At 34.6% G+C, this 20,558-nt stretch overlaps 1 protein-coding gene across 1 annotated transcript in view; it reads left to right on the top strand.

The window, feature by feature from the left end:
• Positions 1 to 20,558, top strand: part of LOC121406994 (C-Maf-inducing protein-like) — an 89,478-nt gene that overhangs the window by 48,571 nt on the left and 20,349 nt on the right. Inside the window, exons 7-10 of the mRNA XM_041597867.1 lie at positions 8,630 to 8,731; positions 9,192 to 9,302; positions 9,912 to 9,977; positions 19,847 to 19,873. Of these exons, the coding sequence (XP_041453801.1) occupies positions 8,630 to 8,731; positions 9,192 to 9,302; positions 9,912 to 9,977; positions 19,847 to 19,873 (306 nt within the window). The remainder of the gene's footprint in view (positions 1 to 8,629; positions 8,732 to 9,191; positions 9,303 to 9,911; positions 9,978 to 19,846; positions 19,874 to 20,558) is intronic.

The raw sequence follows: 20,558 nt of genomic DNA, 5'->3' as shown, positions 1-20,558 counted from the left end.
TCACAATCGTATGGTCATTTATACATTTTTGTACATGTTTTTTTTTTCAAGTGGGGGGGGGGGCTGAACCCCCTCCCCCGCTTCCGCAGCCCCTGCAATACAATGTGCTCACTCAACCATGAACATACGATATCAAAATTGTGTGTGGAGTGGCTAAGTGATGGATAGTAAACGAATATAACACCATAAAATTCACTTTAAAAACAACTTTTGTCCAACATTGTATTTGCACAATCTGAAACACGACTCTTGTGACTTTTAAAAATGGTCATTTTTAATTCAATCTTTGATTACTCATGCATGACTCAACTGATCAATCTCATATTTCCCCAGGAGTTGCCTAATGAGTGTAGAAAACCACCTACGGAATATCATATCTCAAAATAATTCCGTTCAAAAGTTACGCCAATTTGATTTAGGGGGGACTTACTTTTTTTGTTGTGTATAGATAGCAGGCGTATGTGTACGTGTGGTTACAAGAGAGGTTGATACTGACTGATGAAATCAAATGATGGATAAATTAGAAGAACTGATGATTGAAGAAATAGAAATAACCCACCCCTCACCTAGTCTGCTGGGCAAACCCTTCACTCGAAATAAGGGTCTGAATGTGCAGCCTACTCATGCCTTGTGTACTGAAGGCTCTCTCGCTCAGGATTGAAACAGCAAGTTTTGTATGTGCTAGTCTTTGCGTGGAGGCACACTTGTTCCAATGAGGGTCTGTGCCTGCAAACTACCCCTCACCCATGATGATGCCAGGTCGACCTCGACTATACCCGATGTTCAAACTATAACTATGTTGTGCATTAGATTAATAAGGTAAGTTTATCTTTCCACATTTCTAGCTGATTGATTTATTTTATTTTTTTCATTCTTACACATTCATGAAAAACGTACTGCGAAATTTAATGTCACTTCATTGGATATATTTCTTTATTTAATTTATGTATACTGCCACTTCCTGACTCGTTTCCATTGTTTTATTGCTTGGTTTTCCCTCATTCGCTCCGTCAATCATTTTAATCACAGCATCACTATTGAAGTTTAGGGGTGGATCCAACTTTTTCAACGGGGGGGGGGGGGGTATGCTTATTCAGTAAAATCTTACAAGTTGAAAAAAAATGTGTTTCACTCCCAAATGAAGGTAATATATGCCACGAAAAGTCTGAACATTCTTAACAGAACGGAAACACGCAATGACAAGCTCGGTCGCTTTTCTCACTTCAATTTTTTTTTTATTTTATGCATCTCCCCCCCCCGAAAAAAATTCTGCATATAACCAAGGGTCAGGTCACTTACGTATGTCCGTTATTTTACCACAATAAATGTTTTAATGGTTCTCGATGGAGAGGGGGAGGGTGCTACCCCCCCCCCCCCCCCCCCCCCCCGTTCCTCTACAGCTCAAATTCACTTTTTTTATCTCGAAGTTTGTTTCGATTTCAAATGGGATTTTCAATTTCAGAAACATTTTCCTTAGTAATTGTTCCCATCCTTTATATTAAAAGCTCTCGCTATGCCTCTTAGAACTTTTTTTGTCGTATTTCTCAGTGATATTAGGCATAATCTATTCAGTCTACTCCTAAATCATACCATAATTAAGAGAAAAACCCATCTCGTGCGAGTACTCGTTAGCGCTTTTGCAGATACCGTACCATACCAGCGAGCTCGAAAGAAAATCGGATTGCTCGAACTAAGTTACAACAAAATCACCAAATAGAAAGTATTTCGTGCTTTTGTGCTATCCCAGTGATTGTTACTGAACCTAAACTCATTTTCTTCAGTTAAATGATACAGGTATTGTATTTTTTAATGATGGACGTCCATTTTAGAGACAAAATCGGAATATTATGCACTGTCACTGTCTTCTCGGCCTCTGCTCACAATGTACGGTAACCGGTACCGTATACTAGTAGTACAGTAGCTAGCTAAACTCGTACTAGTGGTTTGACGTAGTGACACTGACAGTGATTGTAGCTAGCTACATGTAGTTACTTAGTACTAGCCTTGTACACTTCTTCAAAAGACTACCAAATTAGGCCTAACGTTGATCGTATACCCATATATGCTTACTCTCGGGCTTACTCTGTCGTTGTCGCAATGCAGATATCGCCGAGTGAGGGATAAGCACAAACAAGCCTTCACAAAGCACAAGCAAATGTTTATTCCGGCACTAAAACTTAACTGAAGACATTCATACTTACAGTTAATTGTCATGATGTTAATCAGGACAATTTAATTCATTGTCTGACTTCAGTGGTTCATCTTTGTGCCTTCAGGATATGATCCACCGTTGGGTCTTAGTTAAGACCAAATATTTACTTATTGACAAATATACACCTTTATTTGTTTATTAGAACATTCAGGTACAAAAGATCAGCATAAAATTGTTTTTCATCAATGACCAAAGGAAAACATAAAAACTATAAATCATCATATAATACATGAAAATATAGTCAAAATCTAAGTCAAAAAAAGACAAAGATAACAATACTTGGTAACAGACGGTAGATAAATATTGTGATTATACGAATCAAACTAATATCTATATATCAAATTAAATACATGTATCTAAGGAACGATAAGGCAAGGGAAAAGTGAGTCGAGCAAACATTAGTCTAAAAATGTAGACCCACATCAGCAGTGTGTGTACCTCAGCTGATTCAACGAGTCTGCATAGCAGACTATGTCTACGGAGGCTGCAGAAGCTTCGCTCGACCTTTCAGGCTGGTTTGCTGTGCAAACCAGCACCTCACGAGCCATTATGCCATGGTAACATTTGTTCCACGGCGGCCGTACGGCGAGTCGAAAACAGCCGTTTTAACATTTTTTTGTCCAACTACATATTGGTGGTTTGAATCAAAATGGATAAAACGGCTGTTTTCGACTCGCCGTACGGCCGCCGTGGAACAAATGTGACCATGGTATAAGCAAGCATTGGCGTACCTACGGCGGGGGGGGGGGGGTCAGATGGGAGAGAGTGCCCCCCCCTGACGAGCGACACACAGATGGCCTGCTACTTTGGTCTTGAATTTTATTTTTTTTTGCTTGTAAATTTTTTTTCTGATACGAAATCCTTTATTTGTGGTTGAAGACTTTTTGGCTGGCCAAAATTTTTCCTGATACGAAATCCTTCATTTGTTCTTGTAGACTTTTTTTTTGGTTGCTTGTCAATTTTTTTGGGCGGACGAATTTGCCCTCCCCCTTGCTGGAAAATCTGAGGTACGCCACTGCGAGCAAGAGAGATGACAGCAGACAATGACAGAGGTGACGTGAATCAGTGAGAGGAGAGAATATAAAAACAATTCTGAAAACTATCATTCAAACAATGAAAGATTAATTAAACTTTAAGATATATGCATATTATGACGATCCGGTGACAATAAATTGACACTTAAAAATATTTTATCTTTGTTCATCCATTAACACCAGCTTGAACGTCGGATAATATTGAATATAGAGCTTTGCAATATTACACAAAAAAAGTCAAAAGGATTAAAGAATGGAGGAAAAAAAGATAGGGATCGAGGGAGAAGTGACCTGAGATATTGATTCAGTAAAAATTTAATGAGTGAGACATGGGTCAAATGGAAATATATCAACATAAAAAACGATAAAAATAGAATATGAGGAAACAAGGGAAAAACAACACTGATTATAATTAAGCATGAGTAATCAATTCGTGGTGCAATCATTTAATATGCCTTGTACGTGCTGTGTTTTTGTGACTTGATCGAGTGGTGGGAGAAACAAAGTAGTTTATCATTCCTTATATCATAATAACGGCAGGAGGATTGTTGGGCAATAATGCACTGAAAATATTAAAATTAAATAATTATAGTTGCGAACAAGTGAGAGAATGACGATAAAGGAATGTAAGAAATTAAAGGAAATGGACGATAGGTCTGTTTTTTCCAGCCTCGGTGTCTCTTGCTCAATCTAACCACCCCGCCCCCACGCCCTCTCTATCCATTATCTAATGCTCTCTCTCCCTCTCTCTTGATCATTCCCCGTCTCTCGTATCTGTCGCTCTCTCCTCTTGCTCGACTCTGTCCCTCCGTTATTGGGTGCTCCCTTTTTCTTGTAACTATTTACAACTTATCCCAGAAAGTACATGATCTCATCTCGACCCGACTTTCGTTCAAAGAAGTTCAGAAAGATGACAATTTGAGGGCGATGACACGAGCGTGCATTAAAATTGTGCACTGGCGCAAAGCTAAACATCAAGCCATGACATTTTTGTTTGGGTTTCGAGGAGATCGAGACGGCATCTTACGGCAATAAGTTGCTGTATTGTAATTTCGAGAGAGACATCGCGGCAAGTCAGGAGGGCTAATTTGAACCATGTGAGTTGTCTAAATTGTGACATTTTATTATCAACATAAGATCGTCCCTCCTTCTGCGGTATTACCGCGGTAATACACGAGATTTTTATTAAAAAAATCTCGTGGTAATTACCGCCGTAATTTCTCTTGGCAGGAGACTCCCGCCGATGGGAATTTGCTGGTGGTAATCGCGCGGTACCCGATCTCCCGTCGACTTACGCGGTACAGCGCGGTAATGTGTCAACTTTATTCCGAGCAATACTGTAAACCTTTCCAACAAAAATCACTTTAATCGAGGTGATGCTCATATACTTGATGTTATCAACAATGTGTGTTACCTTTTTATTCACTGTGTTGTCAGGTATGACATGTGTGCCCAGTGTATTGAGAATAATAAATATGTAGTGCAAATTGCAGTTAAGTCTCTTTCAGTGCTCTAAAATGGTAGTATAAGAAACAGAGAGAGAGAGAGAGAGAAAGAGAACAACAATCATATGTACATGTTCGTCATTCCTTCTTTCTGGAGAAACAAAGTGCCATCTTTTTTAATACATTCTATTTAAACCCTATAGAAGAGAAAAAGGAAGGCTAATGAGGGCTGATAGAACATAAATGTAGAGAGGCACACCCTCCATACGTCAGTACTTAGAACCATGGTAATAAACCACTCAAATACACTTGGTCGCATGTCATAAGGTGGTCCAATTTCGTGAACAGGGTAAAAATGGTCAAAAATTTGATATTTTGATATGTTATAGCTATTACCATTCTCTAAATAATGAACAAGTTTTAAGTCTCGAATACCTTTATTTTTCCTTAAAATGACTAATTAACAGCTAATTATTACATAGACGTCAATGTAAATGTGAATTTTGAAATGTGTTTTTCTCAAATTGGACCTAACAAAAGTTTATAATGCAACATTGGATCACCCTTGTATTTTGCAGTTATAATCTTGAAACTTCAATAATTAAATCTGTACCAAAAATTGAATAATTATTTAGTATTGTATGAATATTAATCATACTAATTAATTACCAGTATTTAATTTCACATTTTTGCCCCCAAAATACCTGTCACTGTATTTGTATGCTCGGCAAAATGACAACATCATGGGTAGAAATGTTTGTTGCAATGATACACAACATTTGTACTAAATATTAAGATTACAAGTTAGATAATTAACCAAATCTCTACGGTTTACTAATTGATTGAGTTGCAGATCAGAGCTGACATACACATGTATTCCATTGCTGTATATTTTCAAAATTGTCAAATTTTTATGACATTTAGTTGTTCCCTGCAATATAACGCCCAGAAATATGAGGATAACAGTCATATTACACATAGAAAGTTGTTAATTAGGTTTAATTAATATTTTATTATTTACCGCATCCACCGGCTCCGCATCCACCGGTTCCACCACCCCTGTTACTTCAAACTTAATGTGCTATAGTTTTTGTTCCTGATATTGTATTGATCTAATTCATTGTAATATATTTAGCCTATAGTTCTAGCTTCAAAATGAGATTACTCAATAAATTTGGTCAAGATGCTGTGATGTAGCAACAATTTATCCATGGCACCATGTGGAAAATTGTTCATACGCCACCCTTTTTGCATACCCAACTTATGAAATGCGACCACTTGGATTTTTTTTATTAGAAGTGGATGGATGCTAATTTCCTGTGATTTTAAAAAAAAATCTTGAATACGAATGAATATTTTTGAAGATGGGAAATGCATTCATCAAAACATGCACATCCTGGACGGTATACAAATTAGGGGATTGATGACATCACTCTCTATTTCTTTTGAATTTTACTATTTTATTACGTGAACTATGAAATATTCTAATTTTCTCATTGTCTTATGTAACAAAGTTTTATTCCTCACTAAAAATGTGGAATTACTATTGTGTTAAAATTCTATGGTTCAGTCAAGTTTGTAGTCATTGTAGTCGAATCTGTAAAAATGGAAATACATGTATTGTATGATTCAAACTTTAAAAAACAAAATAATTTGTGACTGAGGGACATCATTGAATTCTTTGTTTGCATGTCACTGAATTCTGCATAGAACCGTTTTGTAAAAAATAAGCAAACTTTAAAATGTCATAACTTTCTTATTTTACATCCGATTTTGATTAAATTTTTAGTATCATGCTTGTTTAATTTTCTCTATTGATTCAAGCCAATATTTTTATGGGGTGGACTTGACCTTTAAATATTCTGCATCTTGTGTTTATAAATATTTATTTATATATAGGTCAAGTCCACCCCAGCAAATTGTTGACTTGAATAAAAAGAGATAAATTGAATTCAGTTCAGTTCAGTTCAAGTTTGATTTTAAATACATACAAAGCAGTAGTCTAAAGACTTATAATGCAGAGTTTATATTAAAATGATTTACAAATAGAGATATATATTTGAAAATATGAAAAATTGGTTAATTTGATTTTGTTACCAATTTATGAAATTGTGATTAAATGGTCTGTAAAATTCTTTGTATAGAGCATTAAAGAAGAATTGAAGTAGCAGGTAATTTATTTATTTTTTCTTGGGTTATTATTGAGTTATTGCAGCTATATAAGAAAAAAACCCACTTCAAAATATGAGCGTGGTACGATATTAAAAAGACATTTAGTGTCGAATGTAAGAAAAGGAATATTGAAACAAAAGGTACAAAAAGCACTTAAAATCTATTATACAAGTATTAAAAACTTAAAAGACAAAATTATAGTATTGATTATACAACAGTGAAAATTTCATCAAATTTGGATTCAAGATCAGAAAGTGAAGACATTTGAAAGTTTTGCATTAAATTTCACAGAATATGCTCATCCTGGTATAAAGTATGAATATTAGAGAATACATGTCATCCACTCACCTCACGTATTCATTTTGTTATACTATGTGAAATATGGAATACTATTAAATTTCCACTTAATGTGAAACAAGCTTTGATCATCATCTCTGAACATGGGCATTACTGTAACCATTGTAATTATTTATGAGATACATTATTGCCAGATCTGCAAAAAATAAAATATTCTATACATGATAAAAAAGAAATAGTGACTGTGTGTGAGTTGTTGTGTGACAGTATGTGACATCATCAACTCTCTCATCAGCATATCTCCTGTGTTCATATAACTTCTGAGAAGATTAGAGAAACTGTAAAATGTCAGAACTTCTTTATCTGATTTTGATGAAATTTTTAACATTATGCTTGCTTGATTGTTTCCTTTTGTAAAATTGATATCCTGCAGGGGTGGAATTACCCTTTAAAAAAATGGCATAGTGTTGCAGAAATTTGAGGGGGCTGAGTTATAGAGCATGCCCATTATTCAGAAAACTTCTGTATACAGCTCACAACAAGCAATTAGTTTTCCAATACAGTTTAGGCATTAAGAAATGTCAGACTGAAGAGAAATTCAAGAAAAGTAATTGTTAAAGGTCAAGTCCACCCCAGAAAGATGTTGGTTTTGATATTTAGAGAAATATCAAACAAGCAAAATGCTGAAAATTTCATCAAAATTGGATGTGAAACAAGAAAGTTATTGCATTTTAAGGTTTCACTTATTTTTCACAAAACAGTGATAGGCACAACTTGGTGACATGCAAAAGAGTCAGTCTATGATGTCCATCACTCACTATTTCTTTTGTTTTCTATTGTTTGAATTACACAATATTTCATTTTTTTACAGATTTGACAATAAGGACCAACTTGACTGAACCATAGAGTATTAAATAATGCTAATTCCACATGTTCAGGGAGGAATTAATCGTTGTTTCACTTGACAATGAGGATAAAATTAGAATATTTCATATAATCAAAAACAAAACAAATAGTGAGTGAGTGATGTCATCAGTTTCCTCATTTGCATATATTTGCATATAACTGTTTTGTGAAATTAAGCGAAACTTAAAATGTCATAACTTATTTTACATCCAAATTTGATGAAACTTTCAGTGTTATGCTTGTCGGATTTTCTCTTTTTCTTCAAATCAACTTTTTGTTGGGGTGGACTTGTCCTCTAAATTTCAATACTTGTTGATAAACATAATTGAATGAATTATTGAGAGACAAAATGCAATTATTTGTCACAAAATACAAATTTTGTATTTTTTTGATAGAAAACCGTGAAACGAATCCTCCAGTGAAATCTGCTACAGTTAGGTCAGTGATTACAGCTAATCGTGTTTGTTATGGTGCCATCTGAATAAAAATAAAACTGCCCCTTATAACACTAAATGGAATGAATCTGTACTTTCATATCTTTCTCTGTTATTATTTTATTAAAGAATGCATGGGCCCAGTATCGAGTGTCCACATCCAAGAGTACTCCCTAATTTGGTTGCCATCTGCCTTGCTTCTATTGCAACTTTCTACCAAGACTCAAACAGGTATTCATAATACAGTCATGTACATGTTTACATTCAATTTACTATTTGTTTTTATTAATTCTACTACTACTTTTTTGCTGCTGCTGACTACTACTTTTTTCCACTATGACAACTACTTCTACTACTGCTACTCTTCTACTGTATTTACCAAGTACTCCTTACACTACTGCTATCTCTACTTTTATTACATGATTTCATGTCCTAGCGTGTGGAGAGAGAGAATATACAGTGTAATCATGGTAAAATGCTCCTGCTGCTATTACTATTACAGCTAGAACCACTATTCCGTGGTGAAGCAGAATCTGACCTTCAGATTACATTATTCACTCATAAAGGCAATATAAATTGTAAGTGATTGTTTTGAATATCATGCCCCAACCTTCTAAGAATGATTAAGTTCTTGTGATATTATTCATTTCAGATCTTATTTCATTTTGTTTCATCTTCTATTTATATGTAGATGCAGGTTGCGTGAGATACAATGTGAAGATAGTGTAAGCTCAACAGGAGATGAAACTGTACTTCATGAACTTGACGTCATGACTTCTTTTGTCAAAATACTTCAACTTACGTGAGTTAAAACATGTCGTTAATACTTCAGATATTGTGAGTTATCGTGTGCTTTTTGATGGTGGACTCTAAAATCTGTTTTAATTATTCTAGCAGAGAATTAACAAAATATTAGAAAATTGATCTATTGCAGAACTGATGTGCTAGATTACTTGAGAAATTAAACAGATAAAGCTAATTGATTACAAATTTTATATCCAGCAAAAATTAATACTGAATTTATCTCATAAGCAAACTACAGTGATACATTTTATGACTTTATTTAGATGCCAGTAATGACAGAGGGTTTGGGAGAATTCATTGATTGATTAGTTAGCATCTTGTGTATTTATTCATAATGAAACTACATGTAATGTGTTCACTTTTTTTTAAAGATCTCTCTTTCTTTTGAAGAGTTCAACTCAATGTGAGATGGGAGAAAAATATATTGAAATGAATTTGATACCATTTCAATCAAATACCTATAAATATCCATGTCCAAAATACATATACATGTATTTCATAACACAGAACCAGGTGACAAATGAGACAGTGAAGCTTTGTTTTTTTTTTAAAGACAAATCAGTATGCCTCTGAGGGATAAATTTCCTGAATATATATTTTTTTTCAGGGCTGATTACGATGACTGGCTCCCTTCTCTCTCTGGAATGTTGCTGCCAATTCCATTTCCTAAAGTGTAAGTGTTTTACATCTTTATTTCTTTGAAGACTATAATGCATCCCACAATAAAGAAACAGATTCCAAGGTTGTCAAAATTACATGTATCTGTTTTGCTTGTTGATTAATAAAGCTGATCAGATATATTATAAAAATATACCAGGCTTTGAGTAAGTATAGCAGGAATTATTTGTCTGAGGTTCAACTGGCATTATAATTTTGCCAGTCCAACCAAGGATCAATAATTCCCTCTGTACTTTAAAAATAAATGCCTGATATTGTCTCGCCTGCATAGTAGAGCGTGACAACTAGGCACCGCTTTTCCGGCGGTGGCGTCATTAACGTCAAATCTTTCAGTTTTTAAAAAATGTCATCATGACTTTAAAAGTTAGACATAAGGGTAATCAAGTATTACTTAAACATCTTGCCTGAGTTTCAGGTTACATGATCAAGGTCAAAGGTCATTTAGTTTCAATGAACTTTGGCCATGTTGGGGGTATTTGTTCATTTCCATCATAACTTTGAAAGTTTATGGATCTGGTTCATGAAACTTTTACATAAGAGTAATTAAATATCACTGAAGATCCTTGTGAGTTTCAGGTCACATGACTAAGGTCAAAGGTCACATAGGGCCAATGAACTTTGACTATATTTAGGGATATTTGTGAAATTGCCATCATAACTTTGAAATTTTATGAATCTAGGTTATGAAACTTATACGTAAGAGCAATTAAGTATCCATGAACATCCTGTGCGTGCTTCAGGTCACATTACCAAGGTCAAAGGTCATTTAGGTTCAACGAACTTTGATTACGTTGGGGGTATTTTTGGAACTGTCGTCATAACTTTAAAAGTTTATGGATCTAGTTCAAGAAACTTGGACATGAGTCACCATGTATCCCTGAATATCCTGTGTGTGTTTCAGGTCACATGACCAACATCAAAGGTTATCTAAGGTCAATGAACTTTGGCCATGTTGGGGGTATTTGTTGAATTGTCATCAGAACATAAAAAGTTTATGGATCTACACATGTAGTTCATGAAACATAGATGAATAATTGTTCTGCACACGTCTTTAGGTCACATGATCATGGTCAAAGGTCATGTTGGGTTGACGGATCTAGTATTTTATTATCACATGAGTGTTTTCTTTTGTGAATAATTATTCAATAGCTGTTTTCATAGTCAGCACTGTTGCTGTAACGAATTGCATAATGCAGGCGAGACTGCCAGAGGTGTTCCACTTGTTATTGAAAAAATATATTTTTGTTTATGTGGTATGTACTTATTCTTGTTTGTGATTTGATGATTATGTAATGTTGATTAATTTGAGTATGGAAATGGAATATGATTTTTAAGCTTCAAACGATATAAAGCAAATATTTCTTCCAGTATGAAAGTGATTTAGTAATGTCATTATTGCCTTGATGTTTTGACAAAAGTAATTGATGAAATATTATAGTAAGGTATAGATGTATGTATGGAGCCATTTTAATAGAGAAATTCATTCTGCGCATGGTCATTTCAGATGAACCATCAAGGTCACTCCCTTTCAAAATAATCTTTTCATCACATCAACTGAAGAAGAGTAAGAAAGTGGTCATCATTGGTATTAGTAGTTCAAATAATAATCAATGTGCCAAAAGTGTACAATGCATTTAATGATAAATTGATCCCTGACATACTATTCAAGTGATCACCAATTTACTACCAGCATTTACATTTTATACTTCAGAATCTGTTCTTGAGAATGAGAACTATTAAAAATTATGGTCTTAACTTTATCACTGAATGGATTGTTGAAATAATATTGATGTAAATTTCACAAGCACTATTAAAGTGTCTGGCTGTATAAATTAGCTTGTTGAAATGGAATTAAACAAACCAAAAGCATCAGAGACTGTTAAAGGCTTTAAACTATCATTTACATGTAAATAAATAGGGTCTCTTTGTTTTTTAGATTTATGACATATACCAGTAAGCCTTTGACATGTCCAATTCAATGGCATCAAAACTTATTGTTGACGTCAATTTATTTATAGAGTTTGTATATCATAAATTAATGTTATTTACCCCATGTTTGGACACACACACAAAAATTCTTGTGCTATATTCTGTGGGACCAGAAACTGCATGAAATATCGATAGGTTTCATGTTTTGGGGGATTTTATCTTTCATTGAAAGTAAATGGATCTTTAGTTTTGATTTTTATTGTTAAAATATCATTTATTTTTCCATAAAAACATACAATTTGAAATTGAATAAAATAAAAATGAAAGAAAAGTAGAAGAGGGTATAAAGAAAATAGTTTTCTATGGGTCAGGGCTCGGAAGAGTAAAATTCAGTACTATTGTCCAGAGGCAAGTGAGCACTCACAGAAAACCATTGAGAATATGAGATATGGTTGATTGAAAATATTCAAGTTTGTCAATGCAAGACAAATGTCCCAAGCATGTGTTGAGAGATACACAATTCATGATACATCATGAAATTGAAATAAGCTCGGAAATGCAAATAATAGAAATTTGATAATGATGTATGAAATATTCATAAGGTGCTTAATATGGGTGTTTCTAAAAGCACTATTTTGTGTGTATAAACTTAATCACTCTCCCTCCGGTACCCACCCTATCCCTCACACGCAGCAATTTCCTCTTATTTATAGAATATTTTTCTGTCTCATGCTTGTCATATCATATTGTATGGATAGAGGCTCAGGGCGATCAAAATGCTCAAAAGATACCAGGATAATCATTGCAAGGTCAAGTCCACCCCATATAAATGTTGATTTGAATCAATAGAGAAAAATGAAACGAGCATAATGCTGAAAAATAAAGAAAGTTATGACATTTTAAAGTTTCGCTTATTTATCACAAAACAGTTATATGCACAACTCAGTAACATGCAAATAAAAGAGTTGATGATGTCCATCACTCACTTTTCTTTTGTTTTGAATTGACTGAATTAGGCCTATACAATATTTCAATTTTTTACTAATTTGACATTAAGGACCAACTTAACTGAACCACATAATGTTAAACAATGTTTATTCCACATGTTTAGGAAGGAACAAAACTCGATTTCACATGACAAGGGGGAGAAAATCAGGATATTTCATACTTCATATAATAAAATACAAAAGAAATAGTGAGTGGGTGACATCATCAGTCCCCTCATTTGTATATCAACCAGGATGTGCATATACATGTAACTGTTTTGGGAAATTAAGCGAAACTTTAAAATGTCATAACTTTCTTATTTTACATCTGATTTTGATGAAATTTTCAGTGTTTTGCTTGTTGGATTTTTCTCTTTTTATTCAAATCAATTTTTGTTGGGGTGGACTTGTCCTTTAAAGCGTTAATATCAAATGATGCAGGCAGTAAATTGTGAAAAGCAGCCCCTGAAAAAGGAAATACATGATTTTTTTCAAAGCCATGCCTATCATATAATGCAAAAAATGGCATTAATTACTATTCACACTTCTTTCCCTCAATAGGCAAAATGCAGTATACAAATATGTTTTTATAATACATTCCCCAACACTGTTTCTGGTATGTCAATACATGTAGTCACAATAAATTGCAGCATTTTATCCACTCTCTCATGTAGTTTGTGTTGTAATGTTTTGTCAAAGAAAGAATGGATGGTCTGATTGAATAACAAAACTTAATATGATGTCAGTTTCTGGTGTTGGTATTTCTTGGAATTGAAACAAGATTCACTTCTGATTACTTCATGTGTTGTTTCAATTGCAAACTGGTAAAGCCCAGTATATCTATTTTGTTTTGATTAAAAATACAATTTAGATGAACATTTAAGTACTGAACACAGAACAACAAAATTGTTATATAGTTCAAACTGATTTAATGTGCAAGTAAAGCGAAAGAAGAGCCAGTCAATAGGCCTATTATCATTATTATCTACAAGTGTAATGTGTAATTCAAGCTATTATTAAGAATTATTTATATGCATGTTAGCTGATCACTACTAATAATATCAGGTTATTCACAATTTGGCAAAGTAATCCTTGCTATTACAGTGATTGTGACGTAATTGTTACTGTGCAGTCGCGCATCATGCTTGATGCGTGCATAAAGCGTACACATCTTGCACTTGGGTTTGATTAGCTGGGAATGCGGATACACTGACCGCGCTGTGCATTATCTACAATGTGTTGGTTCACAAACTGGTTCCAGATTTCGCAAATAATGAAATTAACAATCAAAATCGGCTCCTACTTCGCAAGCGCACTTACAGAAATAGCCTATGGCCAATATGGACTTATAAAGCCAGGATAGGGCAACATGGCAAATGTTTACCCCGTTGATCTTGGATTGAAAGTAGCGAACGAAATGTGACATATTTTCATCAGCTAAAATGTCCTGTATAGGTAATAATAATAGATTAATTCTTCTAGAGAAAACCTATTTGATATTCACTGATCTGATGAAGGAGGCACAGACCTTAGCATAGTCAGTAATGAGACTAAATGTAGATTCACTGTTTGACACAGACATAGGATTCTGGATTTTACTCTCCACCCTAGACATGCAGGACTCTGCACAACACTTTATTTCTACTGGTCCGACCTGTTAATGCCGGACCAGTAGATACCCAGTTTTTCCATTTATTACTGGTTCCCCCCAAATAAAGAAAAACATAAAAAAGACTTATTTTGCTGTCTTTTATTTCCCCCAAAAAAAACGTACTAACAAACAGTACAGACATACATGTACACACAACATAATTCATGAAAAAGCAATTTTTTTCAAATGCCAAAGCCATTTTTATTAATTTACTAAAGAGGAGAAAATATCATGTTAATAGATTGATATTTTTTACTGGTCATGTCAGACCAGTAAATCTGGCTATTTCTGAAAAGTCCGACAGTAATTTTTATTGGTAACTGGTCCGACAGTAATTTTTATTGGTCTCGGATTGTCGGGACAGTGCCAGTGTCGGGCGCTGGTACATGACAAATGTCAAAATCAAGTCTGTGCTTACAGACACACCAAGTTTATGCTATCCACACAACTTCATTTTGTCCTTACTATAGTGTACAATAGGAATCCGTCTGATTGCAAATTTATTCTATCCACGTATTCCCGTGGTTCATCTACATGATTGTGTGGTGGCCATTGCTTTGATTATACATACAACGTCTACAGATTGACATGTAGATGTAATGCATGGGAAATGAAAAGAGCCAGTAGTGACCAGCTAGTCTGCACGCGCAGACCCTGATTGAAGCTTTGATCAACAAGCGGGTCTCCCCGCAAAGACTATATAAGAAACCTGCTGTTTCAATCCTGAGAAAGAGGGCCATCAGTACACATTTATAGACTGCACATTCAGACCCGTAACTCAAGTGAAGGATTTGCACTGCAGACTAGGGACCAACTGTCTCACATCCCTCTATGCAAAAGCACTCATGTTTGGCGCATATATTGTCATCTTACAGTCGTATCACACATACATGGCTTTACGACGGTGCAAACCTATTTCAGAGAAAATCAACTTCAAAGTTTTCACATAATTTTCACACTTGCATGTAGTTCTCCAGCCTTAATACAATATATTAATTGCTAGAAAAATACATGGTTGGAAAGACCAATACAATACAATTGACATTGGTATCCTTGTTTTTACACAAAACTATTTAAAGGATTGGAGAAAATATCGTAAAAGAGCTACATGCTTTTAATTTTGGTTTGAGCTGCTTAGATTTTCCCTGTACAAAAAACGCCATAGGGAAAAGGCGATGCAACGTATTTACTGACCGCGATTCCAATGTGCCCGTTCTGTCAAAACGTATCGCTTTTCACAAGCAAAGTCAATGCAGTGCCAAGTGCTGATACGACGGTTGGGCTGACCGCATGTGTTAAGATTGCGGGCAGTCAAAACATTGTATCACTCTGTTACACAACATGTTTCCAATGGGATTTGCGTATTTTTTAAAGGACAAATCCACCCAACAAAAACTTGATTTGAATAAAGAGAAAAATTCAACAAACAACACTGAAAATTTCATCAAAATCGGATGTAAAATAAGAAAGTTATGACATTTCAAAGTTTCGCTTCATTTCACAAAAACAGTTATATGAGCGAGCCAGCTACATCCAAATGAGAGAGTCGATGATGTCATGCACTCACTTTTTCTCTTGTTTTTGTCTCTTCTGCGTAGCGGAGCGAGACATAGGTATCACTATTTCCGGTGTCGTCATCGTCAACAAATATGTTGTACACCCAATAACTTTCTACAGGTTCGAGGTGGGATCACCAAATTCATACCAGAGGTCCATCTCGTGAAAGCACAGGTCAAGTTCGAATATGAGTTGAATTTGAATAAGGTCAAAGGTCAATGAACTTTCCATGACTGGCACTGTGCCATGTTGTACACCCAATAACTTTCTACAGCTTCGAGGTGGGATCACCAAATTCATACCAGAGGTCCATCTCCTGAGGGCACAGGTCAAGTTCGAATATGAGTCGAATTTGAATAAGGTCAAAGGTCAAAGGTCAATGAACTTTCCATGACTGGCACTGTGCTGTGCTGTACATCCAATAACTTTCTACAGCTTCGAGGTGGGATCACCAAATTCATACCAGAAGTCCATCTCCTGAAGGCACTGGTCAAGTTTGAATATGAGTCGAATTTGAATAAGGTCAAAGGTCAATGAACTTTTCATGACTGGCACTGTGCTGTGTTGTACACCCAATAACTTTCTATAGCTTCGAGGTGGGATCACCAAATTCATAGCAGAGGTCCATCTCCTGAAGGCACAGGTCAAGTTCGAATATGAGTCGAATTTGAATAAGGTCAAAGGTCAATGAACTTTCCATGACTAGCACTGTTCTGTGTTGTACACCCAATAACTTTCTATAGCTTCGAGGTGGGATCACCAAATTCATACCAGAGGTCCATCTCCTGAAGGCACAGGTCAAGTTCGAATATGAGTCGAATTTGAATGAGGTCAAAGGTCAATGAACTTTCCATGACTGGCACTGTGCTGTGTTGTACACCCAATAACTTTCTACAGCTTCGAGGTAGGATTGCCAAATTCATACAAGAGGTCCATCTTTTGAAGGTGCAGGTCAAGTTCGAATGTGAGTTGAATTTGATTAAGGTCAAAGGTCAATGAACTTTCCATGTCAATAAGTTTGCCATAACACTTTAATAATTAATTCAATTTTACTATTTCACTCACATTATTATGAATTACATTCTTTTCACTAACATTCATTTCTTTACTTCCATGGAAATCATTATAGCTTCATAGTATTAACAGCATTCTTAGTGTTATCTCATTTCCTAGGGATAAAGTAGGCCTATAGCATTATTGCATATGTAAACTGTCAGAACCACAATTCACCCCCTAAACTTCTGACAGCCTCGGAAGTCACATAGCATAGTTTTGACATACATTCTCTTCATGACTGCAATATGCAGGCGAGACAACGCTTGGCGTTTGCCTTGTTAAATGCTTTACGTAATATTTTGTTTGATATGCCCCCAATTATTAATGCATATTGAAGATTTCAGTTATAATCTAATGGTCTCCAGGCGAATGTCTTAGGCTTGTCCTTTTATATTTTCCTTTCTTTTTATTACACTCTTTTCGTGTACATGCTGCTTGTGTTTAGTATGAATTTTATGACAACAACCAATGAGGAGAGCCTTTATACAGAAAGTATTATTTCTTTTAGGTAATCCCCAGGCATTGGTTGTTGTTTATGTTATTATGTATATTGTATATTGTTAAGTTTCACATGAGAATTTGTTATGTTATTATGTTATGTGTTCCTGGAAATTAAATAAACATAAACATAAACAACTATTTTGTTAAAAATAAGCGAAACTTTGAAATGTCATAACTTTCTTATTTTTCATCCGATTTTGATGAAATCTTCAGCATTGTGCTTGTCTGATTTTTCTGTATTGATTCAAATCAACATTTTTTGTTGAGGTGGACTTGACCTTTAAAAATTAGTATTACATCGCCGTGAAAATCCCCTCATATCTCAAATAAATTGCTGCATAGAAATTTAGTTATGTATAGAATAGGACTTGTACTTTCATTTTCTGCAAAACTCTCAAAATCAATTTTTTTTTTACCAGCATTGACTAATACGACGATTTGGATGAACGCCACCGATATTTTAAATACCCATTTAAGGACGTTCCACAGTTATGTTTGTGCGCATTATGATCTGCGCATAATTTACACTCTGCACGCTAACGTCATAATGGATAAACGGGTGATTAATTAGCTGTGGGTATGAGCTGATTTTTCTCATAATCTGCACTTTAACTGCTGATCCGATGCATTATTTTATGAAGCTAAAAAATCAGAATTATTCCATGGCCCATTTAAAAATACATCTCTACAATTTCAAAATACTTTACTCTGCAGTGCGGCCAAAAATCACGAATATGACCCCGAGTTCGAATAAATGGTAGAGTGGTTTTATTTTTCTTCACATAGATACAAAGCATTTGACACATTTTTTGTGTTTTTAAAAGCACATTTGCTTTAATGAAAATACTGATAGTTTGAAAACAAGCACATGAACCCCTATTTTTTAATGTTTGCACCTCTTCGGTATACCTTCCTCTACAGCTTTGCAAATTTTGGTGAAAATGACATGGATTTTTAATAAAGTGCAGCATTTATTGTACTTTTGTAGTTTGTTATTGAAATTTCAAATTTTTAGATTGGGTTTTTGTAATCTTTTACGCTATTTTTAAGAACTGACAGTGATGTTAGACTCAAAATTGCAAACAAATAGTTTCTCCATTCTAACGATGCAATTATTAACTCTCCTGTGAAATTTGATGACTATTTCATGTATTTTGACTGAGTAATAGAGGTTTAAACTCATTGTAGTGATCTTGCGAGGTCTAAAAATGCCAAATTCCTATGAATGCGCAATTCGTAAGAACATCCAATTCGGTAAACTTTGAAGCTCTGTAGCAAAAAATCAAGCACATGGACCCATGTTAATTTTTACATATTTCGAATATTCAGGTTCTAAAGTATCGATGTGCAAAGTTTCGTGAAAATGACAGGGATTTCATTTTAACTGTGGAACGTCCTTAATAGTGCATATTATTACAACAAACTCATAAATGTGCATTGTTTGTCATTAAACTGTCATAACATAATTCTATTTCTATATCACCATGGGTATTTATCAGTTAGTATTTATTTGTAGATGCTGCAATTTCTTTCATTGTCAGATTCCTTTTTAAGTTTTAAAATGGTTTCAATTAATATTCTACATATGCAGCAATTGGTTACACCATATTGAGACATGCATGAAGAAAATGTTGTGAATTGCTAATACATGCTGGGGACATGTGATTTAGCCTTAATTATGGCCATTGAGATCGCCCCTAGAGTGTCCCAAATTGCATGTTTGGGGGCAACCTTCTTTTCTATTAGCCAAAGTCAATATTTAAGAACATTTGGAAAATCAATTTGTTGTTACAGCATAATTGTTAATTGAGCAAAAAATTAGCTCTTGAAATAAATGTAATAGCCCCGAACATTCAGTGCTCCAATATGGCAATAATTGCCCCCTAAAATATAAAAATTATTTCCTACCCCAGTTGTGAATGTTAAAGTGTGTCATCCCGAGATGTGCGTGAGATTGAATAACGTTCGTTATCCTAGGTCAGGATGTATAACCTATCATGGTATTCAATATCTGACACACAATATGTCATTCCTTGATCAGTACTGTATTATAGTCAGTATTTTACTCCTTTCTCTATGTGTGATACTATACCTCTAAAAGTGTACTCAATTTTTATTGCACGCAAACCATCATCAGCATTGTTTTTATTGAACCTTTCTTTTCTCTCTGCGTCTCAATTACAGGGCAATGACGCACAGACCCCTCACGTCGTAAGTATAATTTTCTAGCATTGTTTTTCTTTGTCAAGTAGGGTTGCTGATGCTGGTATGTTGTATTTTATGTGTTTTTTTAGTGCAATTTAGCTGATTATTGTGAGTGGTGTTAAATTCTTGCTCTGTGACAGTTTATCTTTGACACATTTTTTAAAGGTAATTATGCCAGTGACACAAGCATTATTTTGATTATATAGATGCAATTTGTGTGACTTGATCCAAATCAGCTCTTCACAATTCTGCTTTATTTGAATAGAAAGCATTTATCTTTTATTTGTAGATTTTTATTAAAGGTTTCAGACTACAAATTGTAGAATGTAGAATGTTTAGATTTTTATCTTTATATTACATGCATGTAATATTTATCATGTTAATATGATATGAAACAGGAAGTCTCCAACCTGAAACATGAGAAACAAAGTAGTGAAAGGGACTAATGTGCAAACTCATTGTCTCAATTTATCAATTAAATAAGAATGTTTATCACTTTATGACATACTTTATTTTCTAGGTATTCTCCACCTTAATGTTTACAGAGTAGGAGCAAGTCTTGATTTAAAGGAGGGGGGGGGGGGGTGGCTTTAAAATCCTATAATCTTCTAGCTCTTTTGTTTGTTTAATTTTGAGATTGAATATATTCTTACTTGGGTCATAATCTCATTTATTTTGCAAAAGTGGAGAA

The sequence above is a fragment of the Lytechinus variegatus genome, chromosome 2 (genome assembly GCF_018143015.1).
Source record: "Lytechinus variegatus isolate NC3 chromosome 2, Lvar_3.0, whole genome shotgun sequence".
Lineage (NCBI taxonomy): Eukaryota > Metazoa > Echinodermata > Echinoidea > Temnopleuroida > Toxopneustidae > Lytechinus > Lytechinus variegatus.
This window is presented reverse-complemented; position numbering and strand designations above follow the sequence as displayed.